This window comes from Oryzias latipes, chromosome 12 (genome assembly GCF_053564925.1).
Source record: "Oryzias latipes strain Hd-rR chromosome 12, Olatipes_Hd-rR_3.1".
NCBI classification, from domain to species: Eukaryota; Metazoa; Chordata; class Actinopteri; order Beloniformes; family Adrianichthyidae; genus Oryzias; species Oryzias latipes.
In genome coordinates this window covers 29,415,608-29,432,909 of record NC_136248.1, presented here as the reverse complement: position 1 = coordinate 29,432,909, position 17,302 = coordinate 29,415,608, and the positions used below count along the sequence as shown (strand labels likewise).

General features: G+C 41.4%; 1 protein-coding gene across 4 annotated transcripts in view; it reads right to left on the bottom strand.

Annotated features, from left to right (window-relative positions):
• Positions 1-1,791: 1,791 nt before the first annotated feature.
• The window catches only part of ap3b1a (adaptor related protein complex 3 subunit beta 1a), an 82,789-nt gene continuing 67,278 nt past the window's right edge, over positions 1,792-17,302 (bottom strand). For all 4 annotated transcript variants that reach the window (XM_011481459.4, XM_078956031.1, XM_011481458.4 and 1 more), the window contains exons 24-27: positions 14,085-14,169; positions 12,660-12,757; positions 10,858-10,996; positions 1,792-2,489 (exon numbers count right to left, since the gene is read on the bottom strand). In XM_011481459.4, coding sequence (XP_011479761.1) covers positions 2,336-2,489; positions 10,858-10,996; positions 12,660-12,757; positions 14,085-14,169 — 476 coding nt within the window. In that variant the 3' untranslated portion in view covers positions 1,792-2,335. The remainder of the gene's footprint in view (positions 2,490-10,857; positions 10,997-12,659; positions 12,758-14,084; positions 14,170-17,302) is intronic.

Genomic DNA, 17,302 nt, shown 5'->3' with positions numbered 1-17,302 from the left:
CGTGACCCCGCAAGGAGCTCCGCAGCAAGGCTGCCGTCAGCAGCACGTCGACTTCCTCAAAACACGCAGTCGACTCCGTATTTCACAGCTTTACGATGCAGCTTTACGTTTATGGTCTCCTGAGGATGAAAACGACGGAAGAAGAGGTTCTAAAACAAACTACGATCAACATAAAACACCTGAGAGGACGAGGAAATCATCCAGACTTTTACGATTTAATGCACCAGCAGGGATGTTTGTGTTGGATGAAACATTAAGTTGTTATAAGTGTTTTTTTGTTATGAATAACTATTTCAATCATGAATAAAACAGTTCTGAGGGAGACGCAAACTCCATTTTCCTCACCTGCTTTATCCCTTTTTAGGGTCGTGGGGTTGCTGGAGCCTATCCTGGCTACGGTAGGGGCGGAGGGGGCACACCCTGCCAATCTGTTGCAGGGCACACAATCACACACACATGCACACTTAGGGCCACTTTAGACCAGGGATGGGCAACTCCTGGCCCTGAAGGGTGGTGTGTCTGCACGACTTCATGATATCCCAGCCCTGCTCGTGACTGCATTACCTGGTTCAGGTGTGTCCAGCCAGTTGGAACATGCCAGGGGATGTTGGAAAACATGCAGGAATGCCATCCTCGAGTTGCCCAAATCCAGGCCTCGAGGGCATCAAAGGTCATTATTGGCTAAAAAACACCTGTTCCGGGTAATCAGCGGCAGATAAGGCGGGATTTCTAGAAAAAGCAGAAGGACACCGGCCCCTCGAGGCCTGGATTTGAGCTTCAAAGCTCATTCACCTATGAAGCACGTTTCTGGACTAAGGTAGGAAGCGTCCAGAGAAAACCCACACACGGACGGGGAGAGCAGGCAAATTACTCACAGTGAGGGTTCAAACCTCCTCGCTGTGAGGCAAGAGGCGCTAACCACTGCACCACTGCGCAGCCCTGAGATGCAAACTGAGATTTAAGGCAAAAACATGTTTTTATTTTTATTTTCTAATGACTTGTCAGACGTCTGCAGCCGGAGGCTCCAGAGTCTCGTGTGGCTTTTCTTCATCCATGGTGGTTCTTTGGTTTAGAAGAAAAATGCTCAGGATTTGAATAAATAATGACTTTGTAGTTTTTTTTTTAAACCTTTATTCAAAGATCAGTCTTTTATGTTTAACAGACAAGCGAGGACAACAGTGCAGGGATGGGCGACTCCAGGGCCGCTGTGTCTCCATAAATCTAAGCTCATCATCTGGTTCAGGTGTCCAGCATGTTGGGAAACAGGCTGCGGCCCCCTCCAGGCCTGGAGTTGCCCGTCCCTCAGAGGCAAAGTCAGTCTGAAAATATAGAATTGCATTTACACGTTGAGATTTAAACAACTTTGATTCCATTTTGTATTTTGTTTCGTCTCATGAGTTCAGTGAGCGTTTAAAGAAACGTCTTCATCTTTCGCCTCAGGAAATCGTCTCGTCTGGGTTTCCGTTTCCTCGGAAACAGCATGTTGCGTCACTTTTTCGGGTTTGATTTTCAGATTGCCGCCAGTGATTGGAAGCGTTTTTTGTTTTTTTCTCCTTTAATAAATGGAAACGTTTGTATTCCACTGATTTGATTTGTCTAAATAAATAAGTATAGAAATAAAAAACGGAAAAACCTCTTCGTGACTTTTGGTTTCCATCGTTCTCTGTAGGTAGAAAGATAGATGACTTTATTAATCCCACAATGAGGAGATTTCATTTATCTGTGGCAGCAGAAACGACATTCAGAAATAATCTATATAATCTATAATATAATAATACAACACAAACTAAATTGCATTTCCAGTTTTGATCAAGTTTATTGTTCAGAAAACACAGATTATAAAAGTGGGTGGAGCCTGTTTTTTTCCAGCCTTGAAGACATTTTTATAGACTTTAAACAAAAGCTTTGCAAAGGAAAATAATTTATTGGAAACTCATGTTTTTCCTTAATAATTAACAGGAAATGTCAATTTGAAAAACCATGAAAGCATCTAATTTCTTGTTTAGATGGATAAACATGCGAAAAAGGTTAATATCAACTCTGTATGTTTTATCAGGTTTTTCTGCGTAATAAAGTAAAGTGGCACGTTGAATTTTGAAATACTTTTACTGGAGTCAAAATGATCATATTTATTCCCACATTTCAGAACTTTTCTTTAAATAAAAATAAGTGTTTAGTTATTTTTTACGCTGCTCTTCAAACCACAGATCATCCCTGCTGGATTCTGGAGGAAACGGTGGTGAAAATCCAGCATCTGGGCTGAAACATGGGAATAAATATGTGAGATCTTCATGTTCAGACTTAAAGCCACTGCAGCGGTTAAAGGCAGCACGCTCTACGCCTGGGCCAGGGCTCGCGTCAGGTCTCGGAGCAACATGGACGCCATGACGGTTTTCTCGGTGTTGATGGTGAGCAGGACGGCGGACGAGTCCTTCAGGTCCAGAGAAACCAGAAGCAGAGCTTTGCTGCTGACTGTCCGTCCGGAGAACCTGGAGAGAGAAGAGTTTCTGTCAGACGGACGGAGGGAGGGAGCTCTGGTGGACACGTCTGCCCTGGTTTCAGGGTTCAAACCCTTAGGGGATGCCGGGAAGTGCAGGTCTGAATGTCACATTTTTAAAGCTTTTCATTCTAACATCAACACGAATGAATCTTAAAAACTATTAAACCCTCATTTTAGATTTAAAGGTTGTAGACTCGTACAGTTTTAACAAAAAATGTCTAAACATTTGACACAAATGTTTTAGAACAAAAGTATTTAAAAGAAAATGAAAGGAAGAACCCTCTTTAGCTGATCTGCATTTCATTTTATAATTTATAAATATATATATATATATATATATATGTAAATAAAGCAAGTCAACTGTTGTTTTCTGTGTGTTCGTTCACAATTCTTCAACAATTTACTATGATTCCCTGAAAGTTTCATTTATGTATTTGTTCACTTCATGAAAATTGTTGATTGTCAAATATGTTTACATGTTTGTTGTACATTATCGTTGTTCTTTAAAGTACAAAAATAAATTAAAAATAGCCTATTCAAATGTCTTCATTTAGAAAGAAAACTCTAAAAAAACGGCTAAAAGTGTCGTTCGTAGTGATGTCGTGCTTCCTAAAACTCATAAATCCACACCCGGGCAAATTCCCCAACACCTCACCTTGTAATTACCCCGAATTAGAGACGGAGGGCAAATGATGTGGCAGGAAATGTGTGGAGTATAGCAGCAGACAGTCTATTATCCTGCAGAGCGGGGCGCCATCGGGGGGCGAACACGCCCACTCCAGCCGCTTTTATGGACTGTCACAGTCCATGAGAGTGTGGGGGTCCTGGGACCAGCAGAGAGGGGGGGGGGGGTGTTTGAGCGCCAGTCCCACCAGCTCCCTGTGGACCACCAGTCCCCCGTTTCCTTGGAAACCTTCCGCGCAGACTGGAGGCAAATCTGGGGCGCACATGGTCCCCATTGAGAGCGCTAACAAGAGGCGGACAGAGGCTACGACCCAGCGTGACCCCCCCCTTATGTGACCCCCCCCCCCCTCCTCCAGCCATCTGCCTGCATTTAGCATGACATCCCTGCAACAAAGCCCCCCCCCACTGCCCGTTTAGGCCTGCTGGACGGTCACTGCAGAGGCCTGCGGCGGCGTGCCGTACACGTCCACCAATTAACGCTTAAAGAGCGCGGAGGGGGGGGGGCACACAACGTGTCTGGCTGCATCTCTGGGGAGCTTCTAAATTACCATCAACAGAGAGGAGGGAGTTTATCAGGGAGCTCTCAGGGAGGAAGAGAGAGTCCTCCTCCGGCTTAATTAAAATATTAGCCACTTCAGCAGGAAAACCGCCGCTGCTCCACAAAATGACAAATTTAAAACAGACACAAGAAAAAAACTAGTGGAAGAAACATTTTGTCAGGCTTTTAACAACTTTGGGAGAATAAAAAGCCCCCCCCCCCCCAGCCCCCCTGAGGTGTCTGTGTACTCCCTGTGGCTTCGCTAATGGGTTTAGGATATAAATCTATCATTTAACCGGCGGTTAACACCAGCCTGAGGCTCCTCTACGCCTCTTAGAAGACCTCAGTGAGCGCCCCGCCTCTCCTGTGCCACTAGGGTTTGGATTTGATGTTCCGACGCGGGCGTGGATCCAGCAGGGTCACCGGGTCACCGGCGTCGGGCGCTTCGCACTCACGACCGCATAAAAACGAATCGAAAAGCGGAGCTTGACCCCTGGACTCGCAGCAGGCGGACTGGCATCCGTCGTCGGGGCCGCGGCTCAGCATCGCTCTCCAATTATCCCCGATTCTCCTCAGTGCGCAGACCCTCTGCGTGCCATCTGCCTCCAACCCGCCGCGGCGTCACCTTGACATCCACTCGCACGCAGAGAGGACGTCGGCACCGGGACGTCCGGGTCTCCTCAAATTCACAAAACGCTGCCTCCTGTTGTCCGGATTCCCTCACTAACCCCTGAAACACTAAGTAGGGCGAGACAAAGAATTTAATTCTGTCACTGATAACTAATCCACCTTGTATCTCCTAAATACTCTTCTTCTCATGCTGCCTTTTTATTTTTTTCTGTCTGACTTTATTGCATTTCACAACACTAAGTCACTTTGCTGCACCTCAACTTTAAATTGTGAATTGCAATAACTAAGGTCATTATTTTGCTGACCTCTTGTCCAGGTCACCATTCTTAATCTCTTGATCAGAACAAGGAAGTGAAGAATTTAACCACTTCTGATTGGTCAGACTGATGACGTGTGACTAAGCCTCCAAGAATGATTGGTGGAGACAGTTAAAGGGGCGGGACTTTTCCAAAAACAGCTGATGCTACGGCTAAATCGCGGTACGGTGATTCTTATCAAAGTGTCTTTAATAGAATCAAATAAACACAAAGAAAAAAGTATTTTATGATCTTTCATATTCCTAACTACTCAGTGTTTTATCATGGCCTGTTTGGATGAACACAGAGCTGATATCCTGGAGATGTTAAATGTTTTTAGATGAGTAAATGGGTAATTTCCTACGGCACACCTGACCATCTCCCACGGCACACTAGAGGCACACTGGTTGAAAAACACTGATCTATAGTCCCTATAAAGAGCCTTAAGTAGTGAGTGAGTTCAGACACATGGTTACTACATTTTTTTCCTTTTTTTTTTAAAGCAAATATGACGCCACTCATCAGCCGAAGTAAAAGCCTAATAGATGTGAACATTTTACCAAGACTATTTATGTTCTGATGAGGAAACCTTGAATGATTAATTAAATATATATTTATATTTACATCATATTTCCAAATAACAAATTGTTTGAACGCAATGCATTGTGGTCTATGTTTTTTCCAGACTATTGAGCATTGATGCACACGGGAGGAATTTCCAGGGCTATGAATTTTAGCATCATAGGTCCGGACACCAACTTCTGCTTCTGGTCCAGGTGGACGGGAGGACGAGTCCTTCATGGGGGCGGGGTCAGCGGGGCCCGAACCCAGGCAGATGGCCCAAGCCATTAACCCAAATTAGAAGCAGGAACAGAATGAATCGAAGAAAAGATGAGGAGAGGACGGACTTGAACACGCAACCTTTTTTTTTGGGGGGGGGTCTGCTGGAACAGTCAATGCAGACTAGTGCTTCATTATCTGGAGAATAAATGATTAAACTCAGAACGGAGAGGAAAAAATAATAATTTAATTACAATCTGGTGTAAAAGAGAAAGAATTTTTGCTTATAAATCAACGAGTTCAGTTTTTTTTTAAAGGGGGGGGGTTATGAGGCCCTAACCAGAAAGCCTGGCAGTGCGTTCAGAATCTGATCAAATTTGCTTTCAAACGGACTGAAAAATAGAGCACATTTATTCTATTCCGCCTGTTTAGACATAAACAAGAACAGCGTTTTCTACATTTGCTTTCCTGCTTGATTTATTGCCATCCTCCTTTCCAGCAATCAATTTCTGTGTTTCAGTGGCACAACAACCCCCCTCCCTCACTGCGCACCGCCCCTCCTACCCCACAACCTCCACCCTGTTCCAGTGGCTGGTTGGGAAAAGCAGTGCTGCCCCCTGCTGGCCAATGAGGGAAGAGCGGGGAGTCTCAGTCATAAACCGTTGGCCCTGGTTAAGGCGAGGGGGGGGGAACGTCCCCCACGGCAGAAAAGGATGGAGGTGACATCACCTTTAACGCGGAGTGACCACCACAATCAGCACTCAGTGGGTGTATCCGATGTGATCGATTGCTCTGTTGTCTGCACGGCTCGTGTTCAAACCCATCGGAGAAGCAGGAACTCCATGGTTACTACAAAATAAAAGCACTGAAACTTTTTACTCAACTTTGGCTGGATAAAAGTTTTGTTAGACGCTCTTCTACGGTTTCAGAAACCAGTGGTGGAGATAGAATATTTTATTTGGGAGGGGTGGCAAATGACAACAGCAGAGTGGAAGGCCATTACAAATGCAAGGATCATTTTTATTATTTATTAAAACAGCAGTTTGTAGCTGAGGTGCTGTTACAAAATGTAAAAATACGTAAAAACCCATTCGGGTCGACATGCAGAATAAAGGGGCGTGACAAATAATTTGAGGGGGCTCAAGCTTCCGTTTGACTGCTTTTGTTATCTTCGCAGTGCTTAAAGAAGCGTGTATTAAAGATTCCTTAATCTTTGTCAATAATCATCCTAATAATGGCTTAAAACTTTGCTCAGGGGGCAGCTGTCCCCCCCTTCCCTTTAGCTGCACCCATCCGTCAAAATCCATCATGATGGTTGGAATTCTTTTCTGCACATAAGAAGGTCTAAATATTAAAGGTCTACAGTATCCTACAGACTCTGTATTGTTATTCAGACAAGCGTTTAGTATTTGTTTGAGTTTTTACTGTATCTTATTTATTTTTGTCGTGTTGTTTTTTGCATTTTACTTGTACATTGTAAAGCACTTATATATAAATATATACATTGTTCTCAGTAACCATTTCCAGTGTTGACATTCAACTACCATTACTGCTTAGCTTTAACTCAAATAATGCAACGGCGGGAAATTCTGCGGCGCAAAGACCATAAAAAACGCTGCTTTAACCCGCGAGCGTCAGAATCAGCAGATTCATGTTAAACGGTCGAGGAGTCACGGTTTGTCAAAGGGAGTTATTTAGGGGTGCGTCTCCGGTGTTAAAGGGTCACTAGGTGCATGGATGCTAAGCTTCTGGAAAATTTATAAACACTTGTAAAATACAATGTTTATGATGAGGTAAAAGTTCTGTATAACCAAACCTTTCACTCAGACTGCGGGAAAGGGTACTTGTCTTTTTTATGTCACAGAACGTTTATTTGTCTTTGATCTAAAGTAAATAAGTTAAATAAATAAATCAAATTAAAAAAAAAAATCACTGTAATTTCATAATACATGCTTATTTTAGTGCTTGCACTTTTTTTTAATACACTCTCTAATCTAGGCGTCCATTTATGGCAAAAATCATTTTTTATCCTAAAGCTGTTCTTCCATCTTTCCTTTGCTGTTAGTCAAAAACAAACTGCATCCACTGCTGTCTGGCATATATTTTTTGGAGACGAGAAACCTACTTTCTGTTTGAAATTCTGACATTTCATCATAGAAGAAACCATGGAGTCACTCCTCAGCTTAAGCCTCTAAAGGGGCGGCTGTGGTGCAGAGGTAAAGCAGTTGACCTCTGGATCACAGGTGCGGTTCCCGTCATGTGTCGGAGTGTCCTTGGGCTCGTCTTTTGAAGTCCAGTTGAGCAGGAAATGTTTTCCTGCTAGAGAGAAGTCCTTCCTCCCACACTGCTAACTGGTGTTAGCATTACTATTTGACGTAAATGGGACCCAACGTCTTCTATTAGGCTGAGCCTGTCCCATTATAGTTTACTATATTTAAGTATTTTCTTGTTGGTGAAAACAAACCCTTGTTTTAGGAACAATCCTAAAAACTGGTTAAAAACTGTAAGAACCATTTTTTTTACTCACATTTAAACAAAAACATGCAGACAAAAATCAGGAAAAGCATTTTAAAAGAGCGTTTATCTCTCCTAGCGCCATCTAAAGCTCAAGTTGAACAATTACAGATATGCAGAGTTGAAAAAATCTCCATAAATACTTGTTTTTTATACAAGTTTCTTGCATAAATATTGTTTGATTGATCTGATAACCAATGAAAAACTACCAGCAGTAGTTTCAGGTCATAATATTAATATAATATATAACATAATATAACGCAATTTTGTATGTTTATTATTTTTTATGTATTAATTGTTTTTTGCAGCACATTGTTTTCTGATTGGGTGTTGACCTTGTCAATCAATCTCCTCTGTAACATCTCTGCTGTACAAAATGCTTTCAGTCTGACACATTTTCTATCTCAATCAGATCTTTGTTTTCTTTCTGTAATACTAGACTTATTTTCATGTCTGTCCGAGAAAAATGAATAAAGTGTGTAATAAGGGGTTTTACAGCCTTAAAACATCTAGAATGATTGTAAAAAACATTTATATTCCATCCTATCACGGATGTCTACTTTGCAGATTTCACCAATCGTGGATTTTTTAGAACCCTTTGAGAAATGAGAAAGCTCGGTATTTTATCATCCTCCTCTGTCCAATTTTGCATCCATGTCATAATTTGTGATCACATGGAGGATTTCCTGTGTTTTTCTTTTTGTTTTCAAGGTTTGGGGCCGGGTGTTTTAATCTAAAACCAAAACAGAGATTAATAGCATCAAGGGATTTGAACGGCTGCCTATTCTGATCAAACTATGGGCTTATTGGAGGCAGGCTTCTCCCACCAGCTAACATTGATTTCCACTCGTTCCTCCAAGCTCTTGAGCAAACGCCTCTCTCCCGTTTTCTTTACACTTTTTCACAGATTCTATTTTTTATTTTATTTGACTTTGTGTTGTTGTCCCCCCCCTCCCCCCTCGTTAAGCCTAACTCTACAAAAACAAATAATCAAATGTTCACCCGGTAAGAGTCCAGGGGCAGAGACATGCAGAGACAGACGAAGAGGAAGGGGAAAGAGCTGATGGAGAGACGGATGGAGGTGTGGACACGAAGGAGGAAACAGAGAGAGAGAGAGAGAGAGAGAGAGCGAGCGAGAGGTGTAATTATCCATCAGGTGTCCGGGTGTGCGTGACAGAGGAGGAAGCTCATTAGCACACTCTGTGTACACCAATTACACAGGCAGGCTTCTCAGGGCATTCCCCTGGCATGTCTGTGACGCCGGCGGAGACACACAGACACTTCCACGACACAGGAACACAACTCAACAAAAAAAATTCACACAAGAAGAAAGCCGGGCTCACAAACACCAGACTGTGGCATCCACAACTCCAGTTATCAACACCCCAGAGAACAAACATCTAAAATACGAGTCCAACTATGGCAAGCAAATACGCCCAAAATGGTCGTGCAGTACAGTACAGACCAAAAGTACAGACCTTTGGTCTGTACTGTATAATGGTCGTATTGATATAAAACTGCCAACACTGAATGTTTAAAAAAAAAAAAAGGGAAAAAAAGTCATAACTACCTCAAACATTGTTTTTTAGTTGGGATGCAGACAACCATGAATTTATCTTTAATATCTATCAATATCAAAAATGTACAGAGAGCTTAAATCTACTTTTCTAAACAAAAACACTGCAAAATTGGTCCAGTCCAGTAATTTCTTTCTAATATCACATTAGTAGTCTGATTATTAGAACTGGGGGTGTCAAATTATCGCATTAGCTGCAATACAAATGTTTTTACTGTTTTGATGTGTTAAAATAAAGCCTTCTGGACCTCACGCTTTGTTCTTGTGTTTAGTTTTGTTATTTCATAATTGTTCAAGATTGAAAAAAATACCTCTTGCAGGTGTAAAAGTAAAGGTTGCAAGTCTGTTATATTAGGTATAACTTCATGAAGCCAGTTTGTTTTTAGTTTAATTGTAATTTAAATGAAAATATCTCAAAACGAGGGTTTTTACAGCAATTAAAATTCGATTAATTACATTTCATGATTAATAATCACCAAAAAAAGTTATTAGAATATCTGATATTATATGTGTGTGTTTTAGTCTTTGAAACATCTTAGTGAACAACAAAATAAATATAACATGTATACATTTGTGAGCTGTCAATAGAATGAACTTCTCCTGATAAATAAATGTAAAGTTCAGCTGACACTTTCAATGGAGCTTTTCTTGCACTGAACAGGTTAGTGTTGCATTAAATACAATGCTTTTTTTATTCTTCAATTAAAAATTGAACCATGCAGCCCCAAAACTATAATACTGTCACCGCTGTGTTTAATGCTTATCCCTAAAAGTAGCATTTTAGATCAAAAAGTTACATTAAGGTTATATTCTTAGACATATTTGTTCAGGCCATCTTAAACTATTTCAGATATAACAATCGCTAGATATCTTATATTTATTTAAGATGATTATTTAAGTTTATTTACGGTGAGGTTTCAGGATTCTGTCCTGCCAAAGAATTAAAGAGGGAAATTAGCCTCGATTAAATTAAAACTCTACACATTAAATGTACATATCGACATGACAACTATTGATATATGATATTTATGTTTAAAATATACATTTTAAACATAAATACAAATAAACGTTTGAATCTAAGCATTCAAACTAATGCTTAGATTCAGTTTTACAGTCAAATAGTTGAACTTGATTGTACACAAATATTTTTTTGTTGTTAACATTTTCCCGACCTTTCCACGTGCCTCTGTTTTTAGATGCATCAGTGAAGCTTTGTGGCTTTTAGTAAAAAAATAAAAATAAAATCATTGTAAAACATGACATATCGAAAACTGTGTCATTAACCGACTCAACAGGAAGTAGTAAAAAAAAAACAAAAAAAAAGGAGCGAACGAGTCACCTGAGCATGTTGTCCTGGCTGGATGACACCGCTCCGACATTGGCTACAGACAGCACCTGCTTGCTGATGGCCTGGCGGGGGGTGTTGGCTGTTGCCATGGTGACGGTTGCCGAGGTTTCGTTCATGCCCTGCAGATTTCCTGAGATGCACAGTGTTCACCACATTAGCAGAGGAACGGTGCAAGTTTGAAAGCCGAAGCCGCAGTGAGTTTTTGTGTAAACATGAGGTGGTCGATGTGAACGCAGAGATGAAATGCCTTTAACGGTTGAGAGATGGCGTCCACATACCAGGACATCCCACTGTGGGTTTAATTACCACTGTAGTTCATCCTGTGACTACGAAATTTTAAACAAAAAGGCCTATCAAACAAGAGCTCGGGTCTAGAGAGGTTAAAACATTCCTAAAAGTTTCTTGCATAAATATTGTTTGATTGATCTGATAACCAATGAAAAACTACCAGCAGTAGTTTCAGGTTATAATATTAGAATATATGGCTATTTACAGAGTGACTTTGCTATATACCGGTTCACCGTTTACAGTCTTGCGAATTTCTTTTAACGCAATTTTGTGTTTTTATAATTTATTTATGTATGTATTTATTTGTTTGTTTTTTGCAGCACATTGTGTTCTGATTGGCTGTTGACCTTGTCCACCGGAACTCTTCTTCCGTTTATGCAATCAACATAATTCCAACGGATTCTGACGTAGAGAAAATTGACTCTGCAGCGTAATGCAACACTTTACATTAGGAAAGTACCTAATGTGAAGTAAAGTGTTGCATACTGGGGCAAAGCTGCTTTTCTCTGCATCAGAATTACGTTATTTGTGTAAATGGTTGAAGAGTTTGGTCATTTAAAGACGATGTGTAATTTAGCTGCCCCTGGTGGTGACAGCACATGTGTTAAAGGGTTAAACTAAGAGAAAGGTAAATGAGAAGTTCTCTAATGAGGATTTAGGAGACACTCCAGAGAGCACTGATGGCTGAAACATTGTCTGACATCAAGTTCCTTAAAGTAAACAAAACTTCTTATATTTGTGTTTTAACGTATTCAAAACATACCCACAATCATCTTTTGATCTATTTTCAAAGCGTCCTAAGTGGTCTTTCCATTATGATTGTGACGCTTTTAGCCAAAAATCTGAAAATCTGCGTTGTTTTCTAGGACATAGTTTCTGCATGAGTCCAAGAAATTCACCTCCGAGTTGTCTGTTGAGACTGAGCAACCCCGCCACCTCTTCCCCTCACCATTGCTTAGGGCTCTCTTCTTTACAGGCCTGTCCCGCTAGCTTACAGCTCCCTCACACCCCAAATCTAATATTACAGCTGCAACAAAAACTGCGAGCAATACCGTAGCCATCCAGCCGTAGAGTTTTAATCCAGATTCCGGCTCAGAATGGAGCGGAGCAGGGAGCTTGTGGCCCACCGGGCATATTTTTAACGTCACAAATATGAAATATTTATTAAACGTCTTTTTTCATCTGCTCCGGATTCACAGCAATTTGATAAAAGAAATACCAAGGAATGCAATTTTTCTTTTTAAATAAATGTCTTCTATTATCAGAAAAAGTTCTGGGGTGGGTCTTTAAATCATTAAACTATTAAAAAAAATTTCTTTAGTTGATTTTACTTTGTAAGAAATAAAAATGTATTTTCTTTCCAACAAAGCACAAAATTAACAGTACATTTAAGAAAGAGAGAACTGTAAAAGTATAATGAAGTGAAATAAAATTAGAGCCTGTTTATCCTGGGCTGTGACAAAGATGTCTAACAACTGTAAAACTCTGGGCCAATCAGATCTCACTTTGCTCTCTGCTGAAGTCAGCTTCTGTCATGGTGAAGGGCATCAGCAGCTCTCCCACGGCGGGCTGGATGGACACGCCGAACTGGTCCTCCTTGGTACTAAGCAGAAGAAAAAAACAAACAAGAGATGCTGCAAAAACCATTGAAGTACAATTAAAGGAAGATTTATTTTTTTCTCCTCTTAAAGGAAAGACACTATTGCTAGACCAAACTCAGAAACATCACTTCCATCACAAATAGTGAAAATACTTTTTTTCCATCAGACAATAAACCTGGAAAACCGTATTTTTCTGGACCATCAGGCATCCTTAACTCTTTAAAACTGGAGTTGTTACCAGCGTCGCCTAAATAACACGCAATCTTTGTCTCTGTCTGTTTATGGGATCAATGTGGAGAAAAACCACAGACATCGTGTTTTTACAAGCCGCTTGACGCTTGTCTGAAAGTGTATTTATAAACCTGACGCTCCCGTCACGTGTGGGAGGAGCTGGTGTCAAAGGTTTTTTCTCGCCCTCCTTAGGAAAGACACGGAAGATGCCGAGAGACCCGGTGTCTTTATTTTGAAAAGCACCACAAAGGCGTCAGCAAACTACCGGTGCTCGATGTGACGCCATTTTTAAAGAGCTGGGTGCTGATACTCTGGTGATGGGAAAGGTTTTTAGATCAGTAAGAATTTACCATCTCCCACGACGGTCGAGTGTTATCGTCAGGTCCACGATGTTAAAGTCGGCTTAAATCAACATAAGTTGACCAAAGAGGAGAGAATCCTGATTCCCTGTTTAGATCTAAAACGCTCTTAGAGAATTGCGTCTTCAAGAACTGTTTTCTTAGTTTTAGCATCAAGACTGGTAGTTATGACATAAAACCTATAATGAATAAATATTGTAGTTATAATAATAGAGCTAATGGTAATATTTTCTACCTATTAAAAAACCAAGATGGCTTTTTTGTTTTAACACATTAAAACAGGAGTCATTCTTGCCAGATAAAGAGAACTTCATTCTTTATTTAGATCCTAGTCGGTTTCGCAGGCTTTTCTTCTGTTTTATGGTATGAAATGTTTCTCCTCTGATTGCCTTGCAAACCGAGCTCTGTGGCATTTTGGGCCGGATTGATTCCCCCCCCCCCCATCTCAAACTGATTTTCTGATAAGATTATTGATCGGCTGAGCAGCGGTGCCAATGGCATTCAGCGGGCTGATTTGGGCCGCGGCTGATTACTGGAGGAATAATTGTTATTCCAGGGAGCTCGGATCAATCGTGGCTGATGTCTCGCCCGGGAGTACCGGCACAGAGCGGTTCGGAAAAGGCAAATTAAGAGGTAAAAAAGGAAAAAAAAACAAACAAAAAAAATGAAGGGAGGAGAAAGGAGTGCAAAGATCATGTACAGAAAAAGTGATACCAGGTTGTGCGCTTCGTTGTCTTACCACAGCTGGAAGTTGGCTGCTTGTGTCGAGTCGCTAAAGTCGACACCCATGGAAACCGTTACCGACGCCCCCGGCTCCAGACGCTCTGAAAGAGGAAAAAAAGAAAAGGAAAGAGGAGTGAGTGACAAGGGCACAGCGTGCAGCAGCTACATCACAAAGCAAGGCCGGCGTACGGCAGAAATCCATCCTTCAATCTTACACTCCACAACTCTGTGGCCTCGCTGCAAAATGAAGCCTGTTTCTAAAACAAGACGATCGTCAACAAAGGCATCAGAACAAGGAGAGACGGGGGGGGGGGGAGGCTAACAGAGTGGAGAATGTGCAGGACGGGGAACTTTACAATAAAAAGATGGCAACCCCCCCCCCCCCCCCCCCCCCCCCCAAAACACACATCCCCCTGAGTTTCTCCATCCAGTGAGCAGATCTATTACACTGTTAAACCCTTTGCTTTGGTGGAAGACAGTAAAGACTCCAGAGAAAACCCTGAAAAAGCAGAAACGTCTTTGACTCCATCTGACCGTCTGTTTATCAGGCTCAGTTTACCTCCACGTCCTCCTCCAGTCGTTCAAGTCCCACTCCGATCATCTTATGATCCATTTTCAAAGCCTTCCCGTTTTTTTTATTCTGATTATTTTTTAGTCAAATACGTTTTCTAGGACATAGTTTTGGCAGAGCGGCAGGATTTCATTAGAAATTCAACTCCAAGTTGTTGAAGCAGTGCAATCCCGCCCCTCTTCCCCTCTCCGTTGGCGAGTCTCACACTTTTACACCATCTTTGGCTAGCTTTGGAGCTGCCGATAAGTCTAATCGTGCATGATTTTTATCTAAAAAAACAAAAAATGTGATTAATATTTGTGACAAACATCTTCATTCAAGTAAAAGCTCCAAAAATGAAACATAAACAAGCTTAATACATCAACATTTTTGTTTTCCAGATGGCAGAAAGCCTTGAGTTTGACATTTCGTTACCAAATCGAGCGCGTCATGGTAAGTGCACGGCAGCTCAGTTTCTTACTTGTCAGTCAAAGCAGCTGCACCCTTAACTAAGCACAGGTGTGACCCCTTTCATTTGATTTAAATGGCTGAGTTGAATGAAAAATTGCCCTCTATATGTTGTAATCAGCGGGAGAATTAGCCATCAATCTTAACAGAATGTCAACAGGCTTATTTTTGGTGTTTAACTGAACATTTAAAATGCATCTACAGTACAGACCAAAGGTTTGGACACACCTTCTCATTTAAAGAGTTTTCTTTATTTTCATGACTTTGAAAATTTGTAGATTCACACTGAAGGCATCAAAACTGTTAAAATAACACATGTGGACTTATTTACATAACAAAAAAGTGTAAAACAACTGAAAATATGTCATATTGTTGGTTCTTCATAGTAGCCACCTTTTGCTTTGATTACTTCTTTGCACACTCTTGACATTCTCTTGATGAGCTTCTAGAGGTAGTCACCTGAAATGTTTTTCACTTCACAGGTGTGTCCTTAATAAGTGTGATTTCTTGCCTTTTAAATGGGGTTGAACCATCAGTTGTGTTATGCAGAAGTCAGGTGGACACACAGCTGATAGTTCTACTGATTAGACTGTTAGAATTTGTATTATGGCAAGAAAAAAGCAGCTAAGTACAGAAAAACGAGTGGCCATCATTACTTTAACAAATGAAGGTCAGTCAGTCCGAAAAATTGGGAAAACTTTGAAAGTGTCCCCAAGTGCAGTCACAAAAACCATCAAGTGCTACAAAGAACCTGGCTCACATGGGGACCCCCCAGGACAGGAAGACCAAGAGTCACCTCTGCTGTAGAGGATAAGTTCATCTGAGTCAGAAATGGCAGGTTAACAGCAGCTCAGACTAGAGAGCAGGTCAATGGCACACAGAGTTCTAGCAGCAGACACATCTCTACAACAACTGTTAAAGGAGACTGTGTGAATCAGGCCTTCATGGTAGAATATCTGCTAGGAAACCACTGCTAAAGAAAGGCAACAAGCAGAAGAGACTTGTTTGGGCTAAAGAACACAAGGAATGGACATCAGACCAGTGGACATCTGTGCTTTTGTCTGATGAGTCCAAATTGGAGATTTTTGGTTCCAACCACCGTGTCTTTGTGCGACGCAGAAAAGGTGAACGGATGGACTCTACATGCCTGGTTCCCACCGTGAAGCATGGAGGAGGAGGTGTGATGGTGTGGGGGTGCTTTGTTGGTGACACTGTTGGGGATTTATTCCAAATTGAAGGCATACTGAACCAGCATGGCTACCACAGCATCTTGCAGGCTATTCCATCCGGTTTGCATTTAGTTGGACCATCATTTATTTTTCAACAGGACAATGACCCCAAACACACCTCCAGGCTGTGTGAGGGCTATTTGACCAAGAAGGAGAGTGATGGGGGGCTGCCCCAGATGACCAATCACTGGACATGAACCCAATGGAGATGGTTTGGGGTGAGCTGGACTGCAGAGTGAAGGCACGGGGCCAACAAGTGCTAAGCATTCTGGGAACTCCTTCAAGACTGTTGGAAGACCGTTTCAGGTGACTACCTCTGGAAGCTCATCTAGAGAGTGCCAAGAGTGTGCAAAGCAGTAATCAAAGCAAAAGGTGGCTACTATGAAGAACCAACAATATGAAATATTTACAGTTGTTTCACACTTTTTTGTTAGTTATATAATACCATGCGTGTTAATTCACAGTATCGATGCCTTCAGTGTGACTTTACAATTTTCATAGTCATGAAAATAAAGAAAACTCTTTGAATGAGAAGGTGTGTCCATAACTTTTGGTCTGTACTGACTATTTGTTATGTGGTGTGGCGCGTTGTCCCTGTGACGTGCCAGCACGCCGCTTAGCTGGCTGAGCCAGCTTTTTTTAAGGACGCCAGCGCAGCGATATAGAACATTTAAGCTATGTGACCGGAACATTTTTAGGCGTGCATTATCACTTTTTAATCCACACCCAGCAAAACATCAATGAAACAAAAAGAAAAGATGCAATAAATTAAAGATATTAGTTGGTTTGCGGTGACTGTCAGATTTCAACTGGATATTTTGAAAGATTCATGATTAAAAAGTGAAGAGGAGCAGAAAATACAAACGCCCTGTGGCATCAGTAACATTTTTCTTATGAAACCCAAACCCTGTCGTATATCATCCTTCACCTAACAAACAAAAAACAACACAACATAAAGCTTTGTCTGTATTCATCCCCTGCAGCTGA